Source organism: Neopsephotus bourkii, unplaced genomic scaffold, assembly GCF_033783945.1.
Source record: "Neopsephotus bourkii isolate Nb327-2 ecotype Australia unplaced genomic scaffold, CSIRO-AGI_Nbou_v1 NB_787, whole genome shotgun sequence".
NCBI lineage: Eukaryota > Metazoa > Chordata > Aves > Psittaciformes > Psittacidae > Neopsephotus > Neopsephotus bourkii.
The window spans coordinates 1,034,118-1,052,607 of record NW_026901283.1 but is presented as its reverse complement, the minus strand read 5'-3'; the positions used below and the strand labels follow the sequence as shown (position 1 = coordinate 1,052,607).

General features: G+C 35.4%; 1 protein-coding gene across 2 annotated transcripts in view; it reads right to left on the bottom strand.

Moving 5' to 3' along the window:
- Window positions 1-2,659: 2,659 nt before the first annotated feature.
- SEC24B (SEC24 homolog B, COPII coat complex component) overlaps window positions 2,660-18,490 on the bottom strand; it is a 46,800-nt gene continuing 30,969 nt past the window's right edge. For both annotated transcript variants that reach the window (XM_061355193.1, XM_061355194.1), the window contains 14 exons: window positions 18,019-18,131; window positions 16,493-16,611; window positions 16,037-16,092; window positions 15,527-15,733; window positions 14,751-14,874; window positions 14,002-14,160; window positions 13,381-13,554; window positions 12,595-12,705; window positions 11,287-11,462; window positions 9,569-9,706; window positions 8,625-8,729; window positions 7,424-7,516; window positions 5,583-5,686; window positions 2,660-3,576 (listed from right to left, as the gene is read on the bottom strand). In XM_061355193.1, the coding sequence (XP_061211177.1) occupies window positions 3,462-3,576; window positions 5,583-5,686; window positions 7,424-7,516; window positions 8,625-8,729; window positions 9,569-9,706; window positions 11,287-11,462; window positions 12,595-12,705; window positions 13,381-13,554; window positions 14,002-14,160; window positions 14,751-14,874; window positions 15,527-15,733; window positions 16,037-16,092; window positions 16,493-16,611; window positions 18,019-18,131 (1,794 nt within the window). In that variant the 3' untranslated portion in view covers window positions 2,660-3,461. The remainder of the gene's footprint in view (window positions 3,577-5,582; window positions 5,687-7,423; window positions 7,517-8,624; window positions 8,730-9,568; window positions 9,707-11,286; window positions 11,463-12,594; window positions 12,706-13,380; window positions 13,555-14,001; window positions 14,161-14,750; window positions 14,875-15,526; window positions 15,734-16,036; window positions 16,093-16,492; window positions 16,612-18,018; window positions 18,132-18,490) is intronic.

Sequence of the window (18,490 nt, the reverse complement as noted above, 5' to 3'; positions counted from 1 at the left end):
CAGCAGCTGCATTCTTCCTGCAGAGCCAATCCATCTGCACTGCTAGGGATGCCAGAGCCATGGCTGTGGAAGCAATTCCCACTCTTTCTAGGAATGTAAGTTTCAAAACATGGCTGTTGGGCTGAGAGATTTTGTGCTTGCTGTCCAAGAGTAAATTACACTCTTGTAAATATTTTTGTTAAGGTAGAAATAATTGTTTGGATGGGGGAAAAAGGGAACCTTGGACACTCTAATAGACTTTTATATTGAATAAACTTTGAAGGCTTTTAGAAATACAGCCGTATTACAATAAACTGCTAACCTTGAACGTCCAGATAGACTGTAAAAGCAGCAATGTTTTAGAAGCTATGCACATGCTCAGCAAGCTGGATGAAGACATCCAGCACATGTACTGGTAGTTCCAGTTCTGTTTCTACTCCTGGCTTCGCTTAAGCTCCACTTATGATGGAGGTAATGAAGGCAGCACATTCAGCCACCAAAGAGACAAAGGAAAGCATAAAGAATTCCTCAGCTACAGGTGAATGCTACACATTTTATTTTTTTCTTTGCTTCAGCATGAGGTCACCAGGTAATTTTTCGTAACATTTTGTATTCACAGAAGCTGAGGTTTATAGCCTGTAGGACTTTTTAGAAGTATCATATCTACAGAAGTTATTAGGAAAAGAAGTTATTAGCAAAAGACAGTATTTTCCTAAACAGGATTTCTCTGTCAATTGTCAGTGATGTTCTAACATGAAAATATTTTGTTCATTTTTTAAACTTCTTCTCAATTTATGAGAATAACATTTCCTGTGGCTGGCAGGTTATCAGGATGATTAATTATTATCAACTCCTTCTCATGCTTGAGGATTCCTGTGCCACTGAACACTTTCACTTAAGAATCCCCCAAAGACTCAGTGTCTTGCAAGCAGAGACTGTATACTCATGTTGATAAACACGAAGAAATACTATGCTACTTGCTAGCCAAACAGTACCTCCCTCCAACACTCTTGACCTTCTAGAACTGCCACTTTTAATAGTAACATGATTAAGGGTGTAACTGGAGATCTGTATTCTTTGTTGCCTCCAGGGTGGTGGTCTATTAACATCTAAAAAACCCCAGATACAACCCACATGTGTAGCTTTAAGAAAATGTAAGAGTTACAGGAAAGATTTAACATGTATTAAAATCTGAAGAACTCTTAAAAAAAAAAAAAAACCAAAAAACCAAGAACAACAAAAACCCCTGAATGCTAAAGAAATTTTTGACAGAGTAACTGACACATATTTGGGGTACTCCATATATCCATCACCAGCTAGAGCCTCAGACCTCCCAAAACACTAGTTCTGAATCTGGCTGCTAAGCTTATAGCACTGAGACACAATACCCTCTAAAACTGAAATAGAAAAAAGATCTTTCAGGACTCTTACATGAATTAATACTTCCATATAGAGAAATCGGTGATTAAGGTTGTAACTCCCCTCACAAACACACTTCTGTCCCATACCTTGAAAGTTTTGCATAAAATTCTTAAAAATGTATTTGCCTGGAAAAACATTAAGACTCCACATTTAAAATTACTGGAGAGCTCTTGACTCTGAGGTTTACTCACAAGTGGTTTTGGCTTTTTAAAAACAACAGTAATGACAAAACAGTTTTTTCAGTATCTGACAAAATGCACAGAAAAACCAAAGCCAAACAAAATCACTTGGTCATATTTTCTCCACTGCTATGAAGCTGAACAGTGAGATAAATAAATAGGCATATTTCTAAGCAGCTTAGGAACAAAATACAGAATCAAGCTTAGTAATAATTCTTTGGGAGCTGCATATTGTGTCCTAACATTTTAAGAACTTTCTGGACTGTAATTTCTCCAAAAGGAACTCCTAAACCTCTTATCTGGTAAAAAAGAGGTAGAAGATGTTTTTAAAACTAAGACATGGAATGGGATGCCCATTTAAAATGCTGAGAATTTGAACTGATCCCCTGAAGATTTGCTTAAGCTGGGGCTGGGAAACATCCTACCCAGCAAATCTTTCATTTCTAATGAAACAGTGTTGAAGGCATTTTGGAAAAAGTTCAGTCCCTAAAATGGCTAGAGATGTTGTCTGCAGTTCAGCACTTGAAACAGATACGGAAGCATGCCTCTCACCTCTCCTCCCAAACCTTAGTAGGCAAAAAGCATGCTGAGCTTCGCAGTGCATCCCTCGGTAGGGATTAATCTTTTGCTGTGTATCCTCTGGTACAGTGGTGTGATCCAAACCACCTTAAATAAACCTGTGTTTTAGCTACTTTTACCATGCATACAAACATGCTGTTGTTCAAAACACTAAAATCAATACCCCAAATCCTGAGATGTTTCCAACTCAAGATATTTCTATGAGATTGTCTTTTAAAAGTTTAAACCAAAGATCAGTCAGAATGGAGACATGCTCTATGACTGGTAAAAAATAACTAGATTCTCTGTGCCGTGTAATAATTTTACTGAACAAATAGCTCTCAAGATGTGTTTTAGGAACTTCGTATCAATAGCTCATTTCAGACTATGCAGTGCTTTCTCCTCCCTTTCAGAGGTCTGTGAAATAAAGCAGTAAACATGTTCTCTTTAATATTCAGCTCAGTAAGAGTTCAGTTGCAAAAAGATTATACTTGCATAAATATAAAAACCACGACACATGATAAAGCAAAATATTTTTAATTAGTAAGCCAATCATAAATAAATTCACCTAAAACTAACAGAAGAAGCAGCTGTGTTCCTTCTACACGGATCCTTTTTTTAGCATTTTTAAATAGTCAACTTCATTGTCTAGCCTGGGACAGAACAATTCATCGTTGAGCACTCAACACCTCTGCACACTGAGCTAAGTCTTTTTTTTTTTACTTACAGTTTTTACATTTTCTTTACAAATGTAACACGTATGTACATTATATATTTTATTTCTACAATTGATGTACTTTACTGAAACTCTACAACTTTCAGAGGGAATTTGCTGAAGTCTTTAGTAAGTATTAATCATTCCTTTTAAAAAGAAATTCATATAAACAACCAACATACATCACTGCCCTTTGACATCTCTGTTAAGAATCTGGATCTGGAAGGGCTTCTATAATAAATGTAAAAAAAAAGCCTTACCTAATTGTACATTTCATTAAGAAATATCCCACATAGCTACATAAATTCACCAGCTTGCAATAAACAGAGCACCATACCGCTGAACAACTGGAAACGTGTACAAACCAATTTAAAGTTTACTAGTGAAACAGCTTCATCACTCCTACCACTTTTAGACTGAAGTAAAACTGCAAAATTCTTTTGGAAATGTATACTTCTTTAGCTGTAAAGCTTCCGAAACAGTGCTGGTCACTGTATATTGTTTGAAGAACAAGCATCCACTTTTTGTAACTTCTGATATGCTTCTCTGGGCCCATGCTTCTCTCTGAAGTCAGGATTTTTCTCCTTTTTATTCCTTGTTGACTTTGTTCACTTACAGATCTGCTGTTGAATATTAAGTAAGAATTCATAATATGAAAAAGCTGCTTCTGTCCGATCCTCAATTAAATGCTGAAAAAAATCTGTTTTGGCAGGGTTCTCATCTCTGAAAAAAGAGAGAAAGGTATTTTAGTCCAACCATTGAGCAAAAAATCCAAGGTAAATTCAAGCAGAGGGCTAGGTTCTAATGAAATGTTATTGTTCCTTGGAGTCTAGATTCAGTCCAAAGATACTACAGCTGCAAATAATCTAAAGTTGGGAAAAAACACTGAAATTTGACATACACTATCAAACAGCAGCATCTTTTAAAGAAGTATAAAATGGTAGAAAAGCAATTGAAACAGCATGTAAAATACCTTGTAGAAACATTAAAAAGGAAACAAAATTATTTTTGTTTTAGGGTTTGTGCTGGGTTCAGCAGTAGCAGTCATTTTTTCTCCTTCTTAGTAGCTGGTGCAGTGCTGTGTTTTTGACTTTCGGCCTGGGAATGGTGCTGATAACACCAATGGCTTTAGTTACCACCCAAATGTTTTAGTCTGGCCAAGGACTTTCTGAGTTTCATGCTCTGCCAGGGAGGAGGGAAAGCCGGGAGGAAGCAGAGACAGGACACCTGACCCAAACTGACCAAAGAGGTATTCCATACCACAGCACGTCATGCCCAGGATGTAACTGAGGGTTACCTGGAAGGGCTGGGACTGCGGGGTTAGAGGAGGTATCGGTCGGTGCTTGGTTGGGCTGGGGGGGCAAGTTACCGGTGGGCTGGTTCTGAGGTGTTGTATTTTCTTCCCTTATTTCCTTTATCATTATTATTACTGGTGGTAGCAGTAGTGATTAGTGTTATACCTTAGTTACTAAACTGTTCTTATCTCAACCTGTGGGAGTTGCATTCTTTTTGATTCTCCTCTCCATCCCTTCGGGAGTAGGGGGAGGGAAAGAAGGGAGAGAGTGAGTGAACGAGCTGTCTGACTGGGTTTAGACCACGACAAGGTTATATTAAATCCTGATAAAGATCTAAAAAAATGCAGAATTTACATATCTGATTACATGTAATCATAGAATCATAGAATAGTTAGAGTTGGAAAGGACCTCAAGATCATCTAGTTCCAACCCCCCCTGCCATGGGCAGGGACACCTCACACTAAACCATGTCACCCAAGGCTCTGTCCAACCTGGCCTTGAACACCGCCAGGGGATGGAGCATTCACAACTTCCTCAGGCAACCCATTCCAGTGCCTCACCACCCTTACAGTAAAGAATATAATCTTAATTCCCTTTCCAGTTTTTCTCATTTGGCAACAGAAGAGAGAAGGTAAATGTGTCAAAGATCTAGTATTCAAAATTACTGCCCCAATAAAAGTTTGCTGGGACGCAGCAAGTATTTGCTGGGGACAGTCCCTTGTACTCTGTACTACAGCATGCAGTAAAGCTCTGCTATTTACTGTGGTCTCTCAGCACTACTTGCAATTTCAGCAGTAGCTACAATGCCAACAGTAGAAAAGCTTCAATCCTATGCTTAAACATTATTTGAGTAAGAAAGTCATCATGCTCTCTAAAATGTGATCTCACATCTGGCTCAGTAAACTGAGTACTCTAAAGACAACAAATTCAATGTAAACACAAATATAAACATTTTATAAAATTTAAACTTTTTTAAGTGGGTGCTTTCATGGCTTCAAAAGGCTACAGAACTTGCCTCACCAGTTGTAAATCAATTGCTGTCCTATGGAGCTCAGTAACAAACACAGACAATCATTAAAACCATCCAGAGATTACTAGCCTTTTTTTTAATATGTGTATTGAAATTATTAAAGCTATATCAGAAATTAACTTGGTTAATCCCACTGATCGTAAGGAATCCACTGCTTTAACATATTCTTACCAATATAACTATGCAACTAATTAATACCAATAAAACCATTAAAACCATTAGTTTAATTTGTATTAGATTCTAACATGACCTTTGTTGCTATGAGGTTTCAGATAACAGCACCGTATCAAGTGGAAAGAGGATGTTACTCAGCTTTTTTCAGACCAGGTATTCCCACTTTTCATCAGTGTCAATTGTAATTACAAGTTGCCAATAACTACTCAGTATCTAACAGAAATACTTACTTTATTACTTGAAGAACTGGATTTAAAGGTCTACTGTCTCTAAGCCAAGATATAAAAGATCGCGTCCTTTCTGAAGAAAGTGCATCTACTTCAGGAAGCTGTGTCTGGTTAAAAGTAATTGAAGGAAGTCACCATCTTTGTTTATAAACTTGTTTAAAAACTAGATCCTGATAGTCGTAACACGATAAAAGGAATAATTTCGATTAAGAAATTATGAAAATTAGCATTTTCAAGGTACTTTAAGATAAAATGTAATCATACTAATCATTATTTATTTGTTTCTTAATTTCTCTTAAGAAATTACCAACCATGCATAATACATACCTATTTTTTATTCAGCTTAAAGTACAAAAATTCATTAGTATCTGACCTGTAGGAAGCTGTACATCTTAAACTACCTTTTAAGTGTGAAATATTTTAGAAAGCAAGCTCATTAAAAAAAAAAAAACACCCCACAATCATTTTTCAAAATGCTGCTTTCACAGTTTTCTTGCCTTATCTTCCTTTGTCAATCCTATTTGTTCCATTCTGCAGTACAGAAAAGATGAACAAAACATGAAGTGAAATCTGAACTGTTAGCAAATTTCCAAAAATGCAAAGATTAGACTGGACTATTTTATTGGGAATAAGCTGAAAAAAAAATAATAAAATTTAAAAAACTTGAGCCATTCACCGAGCTAAATATACCAACTCTTGGAACTATATAACCTTTTAAGACAATTAATATGACAAAAGAATTGATACCAAATTTAAAAGCAGTTCCATTGCTACCTTGGTAGTAAATGAATGGAGGACAAAATTTAAAAGTAAAGATAACTTATTTCTGTTAACTTTTTTCAATTGTTATATAGCATCTATTTATAATGAAAATGAGAGGAAAAAAACAACTATTGTCCTTCCTTTAACCAAGTTCTTCCTGAAAACTGTCAACTAATACTTACCACCAGCTGATCAGAGGGGACAGATTTAAACTGCTAATTGAAGCAAAATACAAAACTCTGAACAAGCAGTCCAGTCTGATAGTAAAGTTCACCATTCTTAATCTGTTCTTGTAATTGTATCTTGTCATTTACTTTACCCTTCTTACCATACAAGCTTTATAAGCACAAATATCTTCCAATGTGCAAAACGACTAGTAAGTTTTCGGTACTATCTGAATATAACCATTCAATTATGTACTTTTCTGCAGTATCTTAAAAGGGTCCATCATTACCTGGCACTCATTGACATTTTAGAAGTGCTACCCACAGAAGAGGGGTCTTCTTTTTGACTGCTCCTCTGTTTCATGCACAAGACTATACGTACAGGTTATAACATAAAAACCCCTCTACCAAAACACACATCCAAGTATCTTTGATGTCCTAACAGCTAAAAGAGTTTTAACATTGACTCTGGGCTTGGAGGCTGAACAAAACCTAAGTCTTGCCCTTTACTTACAGGCCTATCACATCACACCATAGACCTGGTATCTTACACCAGGTTTGGAGAACACAATGATATCAATAAAATAACTGTAATCTTAATAATTAACATGCATGGATAGTTTCTGTATCTATTCTATGAAATTCCACCCTATTCTTGTGAACCCACATATATATCCATAAAAATAATAAAAGCAGTAATGTCACACAATAATTTACTTTCTTTCCTTGAAAGCATTTCACAAGTTCTATCTCCCTCTTTAAGAAGCTGGGAAGAGGTTAGAAAGTATCCAACTAAATAATAATAATAAAAATAAACATCCTAATTATTAGTTACATAATTAAAACTGAAAATGCAGAGAAAATAGATTAAATATAGATTCCAAGTATAAGCACTCTACAGTTCATTAAAACACCTACCATTTTCTGTGGTACTGATGCATAGTTTGGGTATCCAAGGACATCTTTTATGAAGTTGTTATCACAGTTTTTTCCAATCCAAATGTAAAAAATCTATAAGATGTTAGAAACAGTTTTAGTAAAGGCCTTGCATACATTTTACAGAAAGAGACAAGTGGTGACATAATTGGAAGGTAATACCTTTCATGCAAATGAGTCACTTGAAAGCTCCATTTGCAATTCATATATACATCTTTATACTCATTATTTGCACATTTACCTATTAATACACTGGTAGCCTTCAGAATAAGATCATTAAATGTCAAAAATTACAGGTAGAATGCAAATACTGAAAGAATGAGGATGCAGGACACACCTATTATTGAACAGTTAATGTGGTGACTTCCCATGTAACCTCCTAAAATAAAACCCCTTAGATTTCACGGAGTCACACCACTGTGCCAGTTACTGCACACTGACTTACCAATCTAAAAAAGTCATAGTAAAGCAACAATTATCAAAGACATTACAGTAATTATTTCAGACATTTGGAGACAGAAGATAATTTTGACATTCACACTCAGCCTTTGAACTCGTACAAGATTTAAAGCACTTTCTAGACTGACATTAGAATAGCGTAATGTTTTATCACATTATGCATGAAGTGTAATGCCGTATCCAAAATTAAGTGTGGTTTAGTGTAATTTCTATAAATAACTTATTTGTGGAGGGTGGACAATTCCCTCACTCTTGCAACTCTTATCTCACACAACTCACAAATCACTTATATTTGTGCATAACTGAGAAGGCTCCTGCATCAGTAGAGAAGTGCTTTCTTAGACTGTAGTACACAGAATTTAATAACCATTAATAGAATATTTCGAAAATGGAAATCCATTATTTAAAATAAAAAAATAAAAAAAAAACAACCCTGAAAAAATGAACAAACCCAAACCCCCAGTTGAATGTGAACTCTTGCTGTATATTCTGATCAGCCTAGCATGAAAATAAAATTAACCTCTGAAGCCTTAATATGCAACCTAAAAGCTACTGCTCTGATCAAAATATGAAAGCCTTCAACTGGGTCACAGATTACTGCAGGTTAGCTGGAATCATGAATCACTATAGTGTTACTGTTAGGAGTTGACTGCTTTTAATAATACAGTATGCATTACCTTGATTATTTTTTTTTTTAAAGAAATATGTGCAACAGATAACTTACTGAGCCACAATCCATTAGAAAAGCTCCTTCTCTTGTCAACTTTTCTGCAGACAGCTTCTGAAGAGGTGGCTGTGGAACAACTCTGTCATTTACATGTATTGTACTCTGTAACAAAAAAACAATACTCAGTAACTCCAGAATATAAATAAATCCTGTTTATCTTATCCAGGTAAAATAAAGCAGGGGAAAAAAAAAAAATTTGAGGAGTCTCATGTAACAAAATGCCATGTTAGGCCTAAAATGATTATGTACATCAAAACAACTGTAGAATGTACGTAAACTACGGGCTACTTTATTACCAAAAAAAAAAAAAGAATAATGTGATTTAATCTGTGTGTGTAACATTTCTCATGCTATAGATGCCAAATTCTCAAAAGACTTCTAGTGTTTACACTTAAATTTTCTACAAACAACTTCTCAGACTTTTTCATTATATTCAACTTCACTAGAAGTGCTGCAAGGGCAGAAAACCATAAAACCCCACTCTCTATAAAGGTTCACTATTTTACTGTATTCAAGTAACAAAGTTCTTTGATTTAACACTCTGCCTGAAGTAATACAAGGGGTTGTCCACAGAGCACTGTGACTGATCTGATTAAACAATCTGGCTGTTAGCAATAAGATTAGAAAAAAAACACAAACCCAACCAAAACCAAAACAACCCACAAAACCAACCAACCAAAAAAACCCCAACAATCCAAACCCACCTCCTTCCTCCCCAGCAATAAAACCAGACAAAACCAATAAGAAAAATCCCAAATCCCCAGTATTTTCAGATTAAAGCTGCTTCCCCCTCCAATACAAAACTAGGCTGAATTATTTACTAAGAAACTGTGACACATTCTGGAAATAATGTAGGGAAAAATAGTCTGGAGACTCAGCACATCTCCGTATGGTAAAAGAATATTTAAAAAAATATCTATTTAAAAAAATTCATACATTACCTCATCAATCAACTTGTCTATCCTGTACAAGTTGGGATGTATCATTTTCATCAAATGAACAAGAGGCTGGCTCTTCATCTGGCACATCGCATATACACGATCATCCAAGCGTGTACTTGTGCCTGTTCTAAATGCTTTCTGTAAAAGAACAGTATGTTGTTACTCAAATAAGCCCTGTATTTTATGTCACATCTAAACAGTACATTTCAGATGTTTTACAAGTGTCAAGAAAGGTGACAAAGGTTTTGTAAAGTATCTTATTGAGTTACATTAAAATCAGATACAGCTTGAATATAATCCATTCGTCCTCCTTATTGATGGAGAACACATTTCCCCCCTACTTTGTGTAAAATTTGTATGTGATTTCTCATTTTTATTCTTGCCAAATGTTACTGACCTGTGAAAGTGACTGCTGCAAGATATGCAAAGATACAGGCCTAGCACAGCTCAAAAAAAACATTTCTGTGGATAAGATTAACTAGTATTTTACTAGCAAGAATTAAATGTTAAGGAAAAGCTTTGAAAGGGAAATATATTTTCATGTTCTATAGCAGGAACTAGGCTCTCATAGTACTAAATTTATTTTATAACTCTTCCCTACTGGATTTCTCGGATATCCTTTAGAAGCAATTGGTAAATGATCACTGTGAGAAGCAACACAATGAAGTAAGCACCATATTCTGATTGAATGGGGAACATTCCCATAATCAAAGCTAATATTCACTTCTACAACAAAGTACATCAGTTGTCTTCTCCTTTGTTGCCAAAAGAATTCTGATTGTGGTTTCTCTATACCCCAGGCTTTTTTAGTTATTGTAAACAAAGACAGTAACAATAAAACCCAGTCAAGACCTGAACAACTTATTTTCCCAGCCACTCTTACTTCTACCTTTCACATGGCTCCTCTTGATAGTAAATGGTCTGTTTTTTCCCCATCATTAAAGGTGTTGTTACTTATGGAAGTACCAAATAAGTCCTAATCATTATATTAGACTGAAGTAATCACTATGCCAAAGAAAATAAGTTATGATTGGATTTCTTGACAAACTTACATAAAGGTTGATCCATGATAAGAAAAGAAAGAAACACCAGACATGAAAATCTTTTAAGCTATGAGATTTATTCGTAACAAAATCCTGCATCGAGTTCTCTCTTTTTAAGTATGATGTTTGCCAATATAAATAAGGATATTAAAAAACCCCCAAATTACCAAGCAGTAACTACTCCTATTTGAACTTTCAACTATATCACTTCAGTTTCTGTAACTTCTTTCTCTGTATCTCCATGGAAACATATTCCTTCTTGGTGCTTTAAAGTACTAAGTATATGTGTTGAAAAATATCTGAAATGGTTTTCCTTCATAAAATAAAATTGAAAAAGTATTAGCAAGAACTTCCAACAATCTTTATGGGCAAAACCAATTAGCTGCCAAAATCAGAGAAATACTAATTGTTACTATGTACATGTATTTTTAATTGTAAAACAAAATGAGACAAAATATAAATGGTCCAAAGCCAAGCAAACCATTAAACTTCTCAGGCACTAATTTAAAATAAGCTAACATAGGCTTTTATGTGAAAGTCCTGGAAGCTTGAAAACAATAACGCAATTTTCATAGTTTTAGAAAAGTGCACACATTGCTTGACCTAGAGCTGAAGAATTCTTCCAATGGAACAATGATTGACATATCAAACATTCATCCACTAGATTATACATACCTGTTTGAGAAGGGCCAAAACATACAGTGGAAACAACTTGAGGGAATTTGGTGCTATTAGCATGGACTGCTGCAGATTCGAGACAGTTGACATGTATGCTGCCAAGGAATCAACCACAGCATTAACTAAGGCATCTCTTGCATCTGAAAGACTAGATGAAACTGAGCGATCCACAGCTGTTGGGTTAGAAGGATACAAGAAGTTAATACCGGTGGCCTCATTCATTCCCTTGAATTCTAAAACTCTCACTTGTGCTTTTGGGTGATATTTTAGGATAAAAACCAAAAAAGAAACAACCCAAACCCACAGTGGCCTTAACTTTCTAGAAGAAAACAGGATGATTGCCCATACCAAAACTCACATTCACAATGCTTAAAAAAAATACAGTGTGGGTGATCTCTGCTCCCTACTCTTGGGGGGAATTTTTAAAAAATTGTTTAAAGCTATGGTATATACCCAAGACTAAATATAAATTCTGTTTTAAAACTTATGCTAGTAAGTTAACTATTGATTCAGCTCTCTGCTGTCTATGTCCAAGATAAGATTTGCAGCAACTTTCCCTCTCCCCCCCCCCCCCTCCCCCAAGAAATTTCTTCTGTTATTTCAGTGGCATAATTATGATTAGTGCAAATGAAACTTCATCTCTCTCTACTGAGAAAGGGCTGCAAATCCTTTGGCTGGAGGAAGCCACCTGCTGGATTAAATGTGCATTCAGGACCAGATGCTATTTATTTCTTCTAATTTATTTGACCATCAATAGACAACACAGCAGCCATTAAAATGCTGCACAGAGCCACACATGTTCAATGGCAGGGATCAGTATATGAAAGTAGGGAACAAGTAAGAATCCTCCACCCAGCGATGACAGGATAGAAGCATACAAAACTAATGCATATCTCAGATACCTTGTTGTCAGAGGTTCCCTTTTCATCTCCAGCAACTCACTAAACTGTATCACTATGTAAGTAACCCCAAATGGTAAAGTTTGATATAACAGCAGTGATGATGACAGAAAAAAGAGTTTTGATTCAAGTATGTTATGATTTTTTTGTCCTTTAATAAACTCTGGAGGATAATCCAATAAGGCTCCTTTTAAATTATTAAAGTCAACTAACTATTCAGATTAAGAAATATTTAAGTTGACAGTTCTGGTATAACTTTGATTTTGTTATTTTTGGTATTCTCAGGCTTCCATTCCAACCTTTTGCCACAAAACTCAGGCTTCATTCACTACTTGATTTAAATGGCTGTCAAAAGTAAGAACAGAAAAAGATATTTGAAGTTTGAATCTTCCTGATCTGTACTCACCCATGTTTGCCAAGAGACATACAACTGCTTGTACATCCGCTCCTGCATATACATCAGCCAGTGAACTTACTACAGGTAAGCAAAGTGTGTGCACTCGGATTCGACGTTCACCTAGTAAGTAGAGATCATTTTGCAGCATTTCCTGGTAGAGATGTACTAATACAGTCATTACAGAATACCTCCTCTCATCTAAGGTGCATCCATTTTATAAAAATGCACCAATCAGGAAATTGCTGTAACACTCTTTCCTGTTCCTGTCTCTTGACCTGTTCAAATTATGCAGTGCTCTAAGGCATTCAACTTATTAACGAGCACAAGTTTGTAAAGCAAACTAGCTTGTAACATCCACAATGTGTCTTGATCCTACAAATGAAGTACACTGATTCCCAGCCCAAAATTTTGTGGCATCTTCCACGACAGAAATTAGCAGCTATTCTTTGTGCCCCCACAATGTACTAGCAACTAGCTCTAATCTAGCACAGGTCCGTGATTTTGAACAAAGCGCATGCCAAACGTGTTATTGCTTCTAACAACAGTGTGCCTTTGAAGTAAAGGGATCTTACTGAATCAGCTTTATACAGGATAGAGAAAAATTACATTTCCCCATCAAAATAAAGTTGATAAAGATTACATTATGTGATCAACTGCCAAGTAGGCTCCTTAACAGATTTCTGTTGGGGTATAGAGAACAACAAAAGGCGGTGGAACTAGCTATGTAGAACTAACTAACATTATGTTAGATGAAACAACAAAAAGCTGGGTGGCCAGTCATTTGAATTTGTTTACCTTTGCTGGAAGTATACAACAGAGCTGTTTGAAAACAAACCAAAGATGTGTCAGTCAGACTTTCCTCAATGGACATTTGTACTGCAAATCCAGCATCAGGATTGACATTGGCAAGGGACAATAAATCAGTAGATCGTACAAAAAAGTTCCCATGAAAAGTGTGTATTGAAAGACCTAGAAGCAGGTTAAATAATTCAGAGTGAGGCTACAATAGCATGAAAAACTGTCAATAATTAAAATCCACAGTCCTCAAGACAAGTTTAAGAAAATAGTAAGAATGCTTATTCTAACTATCGTGCAAAATCAATTATGTGACTCATTAGACATCTTAGCATGATCCTGTACAGTTCATATTAGATTCTGGACACTGAACTGAATGATGCTCTTACACTAGACATGTCAACTTACCTGAAGCAGGATGGTGCCATTTTAAGTGAAAATAAAAACAAAACAAAAACAAATGCAAAAATTAACATAACTTACATAAAAGAAACTATTTTATTACTCTTCAGTGAAAGAGAAATAACCTGAAATCTCATGTTGCTAAACACTAAGTACATCAAAATGACAGCTAACATGCTTTCACTAACTTTTCCATATGTATTAGTATTTCAAACATACCTTTTGTGCATCTTATGCGCATAACTGCTTCAAATCCAATCTTTCTCGTAAGGTATCTTTTAAGGTCTTTTTGCAACTTTTCAGCCTGAGCAGGATTATGGCTACGATGGAAAGATGGATAGTAATAGATGCACCCTGCAGAATACTTGGACATGCAAGCTGTGACAGAGAAAAAGATATGGTTAAGTGAGGACACAAAAGCTCTGTCCAGCCTTTTGCAAGTCACAGCTATGCTCATCTTTTTCTTGGTATGACCCACATCTGTAAGACAACAAGAACTGGCCCATACTCAGTGATGAGTCACCCCAATATGCAGTGATCTAATAATAAACTTACTGCAATAAGCAAGCTACTTTTGACTGCTAAGACAGGAGTGCATGCAGAAATAGATAATGGTGTAGAGGCAAAATTAAGTGTGTACGCAGAGACAAATCCTGGTTTAATATTGAAAGATCAGAAGTCTTTCCTACCCTCATGATTAAACTTTATTACTTCTTTGCCATCTGTTTCCTCTTCCTGAACAGAAGAGTACCTTCTCTTTTAAAACTGTGAAATCTCAGAGTAAACTGTCTGATTTAAGCAATCCAACACTTATTCTTTATTGCTACAAGCTTCAAAGTCAATTCCTTTGCAGCATTAGCTGCATTTACAAAGTACAAAAAGACTGACATGATTTAAGCATTCCCAAATTAGCCTGTGCTTCTGAAGACAGTGTGGAAAATTGAATGCATATGTGAGGTACTCCTTACCGAGAGAAGCTAGATCAGAATACTGTGAACTTAAGAGAAATAAATCCACAGCAGTCTGCTGGCCTGAACAGTCCAGTGCCAACTTCTTATAAAAATCTGTTGCTGGACCAAGATGCTGGACCACCTTTGGTGAAGAAATTATACAGGAAAGAGTTAAGACAACAATTACACTCTCTTATAACTTCATGTTTCAAAGACATGCTATTCAGTAGCAAAGCAACATAAGGAAGTTTCCTCTAAGTAATAATTCATAGGCATTTCCACCCGCAGAAATGATTATCCTAATGTAATTGATACAGAGTATCCTAATAAAACTGCTACAAAAGTATCATAATGAAACTGCTACAAACTTTCAAAGAAGTTTCATTCTCTTACAAATAACATTCATGTACCTATGCAGCACTTAACTGGATGCTGTAAACTGCAAGGCCATAAATACAGTAAACAGTCATGTTTCGGGTCTACAATTAAATATATCCACGCTTGGATTGAAAACCCGGGTTGATATTAACTGAGTCAGTGATAGTTGAAACTTCTTTTGCTTGCCAAGAAAACCTATTGACCAAATGCCCAAAAGACAGCTCACGCACTCTGAAACTATACCATACACACAGGTATAAAATAGTGAACTTAAATGCACATAGACATCAAATAATTAAAATTTAGGGGACTGCTAGAAAACAAAACCCAAGAATTGATTTGCAGAACTACTCAAGTCAGAAAGACACAGACAGTCCCTAGTCTCGTGAGATGAACATTAAAGGCAGTTTTTGTACCTTTGTGCTTGACCTTTGATTGGGATCTTCTCTGGAATGCAAAAGACCCGCTCCCAAAGATGGTAACTGAGTTTGAAACACAGATATCCGACCACCCGTTGGAGACATCAATTTAAATGCAGCCTGAAGAGCAGGGCCCAACGCACTGTGTGTTTCTCTTGTATTGGTGAACATATTTGGTAATGCATTCAATAGATCTTTTATGAGCTGCAGAATAGATTGAAAGGTGTTTATGAGATTTTGCAAGCTTGAGATTTTCTGCTATTTCTAAAAAGCTGAACTGGAACAATTGGTAGACAAAGAATTCAGCTTAGTTTCAACACACTAAGGAAAACAAAGCAATAAATTTAAAAACTATGATGCATCAAACAAATAACATGTAATACTTCTATAATTAAAAAGTAGCATTGGAATTACATATTATGAAGATAGGCATGAATTCAAAATTTAAAAGGAACCTCTTTATTTAACTTTTTTCTACATTCAATGACATGTTTTCAGTAATCGTACCTCTTTGCTTTCATGGAGATTTACAAGTAAACTATCTGGTGTAGGTAGGAAAATATCTGAAGGGAGAATGGAAAAAAAGCATCTTACTAAAATAAACCCCAAACTTCAAAACAGAATAAAATATTTCACTGCCCACTGCTATACATACCATAAAATACAGCCTACTCTTCTGATATATGTATTAGAAAGAATAATACAGTCTATACAAAGCTTGTTTTATTCAAAGCAAAATCAAACTGAAATTTCACTTTTTAAAACACCACCTACTCTGTAGTCAGTATAAGATTATTTTTAAAAAATATATTCCCTTTACATTCAGTAAAATTGACATAATCCCAGAATATTGAAGAGATTCTAATCTTTCTTCTGGGAAAAAAAAAAAACCAACCCAAAAAAAAAGAAAAAACAGAAAAATAGTTCTTCAAAAATCTAATTTCCATCTTTTTTTCAACTTACCATCGATATCTGAGACAATCAGCATCTGAGGCTGCGATAAACCTTCTTGCAAGTTGTAGAACTGAACAGTGCTGTCAAACGTTATGAACCCTATCCTTGTTCTCGAGTCTCCAGGCAGCCTGAAGCATTAAAAACAAAAACACAAACGCAACCAAACAATTTTAAACTCTAAATTCCTCTCTCAAGATACATAAGTAGGAAACAGCTCCTGCTGATGTTAGCAGAAACTCTGCTCATGTAGCAAGGGTGAACAAAAGGAAGGAGATCTGAAACATGAATACAAGTAATAATTCTTCAGGATTTTCTGAAAAGCTGGGACAGTGATACCATTTACAGGTCTAAGTGTTACAGATAAGCACTCATGAATATATTGATGCTTTGCTCCAAGTTGGAACTTAGTAGGTTTGTTTAACCATTACACTGACATATGACAGAAGGTAGCCATTTCAGTTTTTAATGGAAAATAGTTTGTTCTGCTTTTTTTTTAATTAAAACCCCACATTTACTAACATAGTTAAAGAGTACTTACAGCCCTAAACCAAAATCCAGTCTCTCTACAATGCAACGTACTTATCTCGCATGTGGCTCACATTCCTTTATATGGCATTAGAAATACAGAAAGAAAAACTGAATGATTTATTAAAATAAAACAGCAAATGCTGAAAACCATGATGGTGAACCAAAGCAATAGTGGCTAATACTGATTTTACCATCCAGGTATACAAATTATTTGGATGCATTCCTGTAGGCTTTGTATGGAATTTTATGCATTTTCCTAAAATAATTTAGTATGTGTCTGAGACTCACTGTATGTTTCGATATCTTTATTGGAAATTAAAATCAAGTTTCCTATGAAACACTTGTAGAAAACAATTTTCAGAGTGAGATCTCAACAGGATGTAAATTAGTTTTCAAAAGACATAAACAGTAAAGTTTATTAACCCATGCTCATAAAGCACCACCACCAATCCCATACATGCTGTTCCAGTATAAAAGTGAGAACAGATAGAAAGCAGCACAGGTACATCTGTGTAGCTGTGATCTGAAAAAGACCAAACTGAAAACCAAACAATTGGTTGTCAGACATTTCCAACACTCTCATGCGAGTTACAACATTCCAGGACACAGCACCTCAGCCATTTCAGACAAAGAACAGGCCAATTTAATCTCTGTAATTTAGTTATTTTTGTTGGTCTTGTCAAGGGGACTGTAGCTTATAGATGTTTGTACGATCAGCATGTTGCTAGAATTTACAGTGACATATACTTTGCATATAAATAAGTAAATTACTTGCAGATCCACATTTAACCACATGCAGGGAAGAAAACTCATCATGGAAACTGCTTCAACAGCTGTTAAGGTTTTTTTAGAGATGCAAGTTGCACATCAGAATCTCAGGCAGCAGAACTTCTGTCCTTTAGGGACAAAATATCAGAACACTATATGCAAGTTTTCTACAAAACTGTATGTTAGTATTGTTCATAATAACACATTAGCTAATTTGAAGAGTTTATTTATATTCTTACTTGTCTAGGTTTTCCAGCAATGACTGGCAGACTATTGTCAAATATCCAGCCTCCACTGCATTATGAGATACATCTAAAACAAATAAATATACTGCAGGCTGAGGAGGACGAAGCTACAAGTAAAAAAATAAAAATAAAAAAAAAATGTTCAAAAATCGTATTTAAAGAAACGTTAAGAACGATTAGTCATTACAAAGGGAAGTGGGAAAAGGGAATACTTAGAAAAATGCAAGGTATACGTTACACAGTAAAACTGATTTACTAACTAGAAGTCATGTGGATAGATTTAACTAAAATTCCTAGTGCTCAATAGTTTCCATCTGTAATAAGTATATAATGCTGTGCTCCCAGATAGCAATCTGGGCTTTTAGTCTCTCCTTCCAAGAATCAATTCAAACACAACTCTTTCATAACAGATTTAGAATTCACTCTTCAAAACACGACTGTTCTTTCAGTATGTGCACAATGCAAT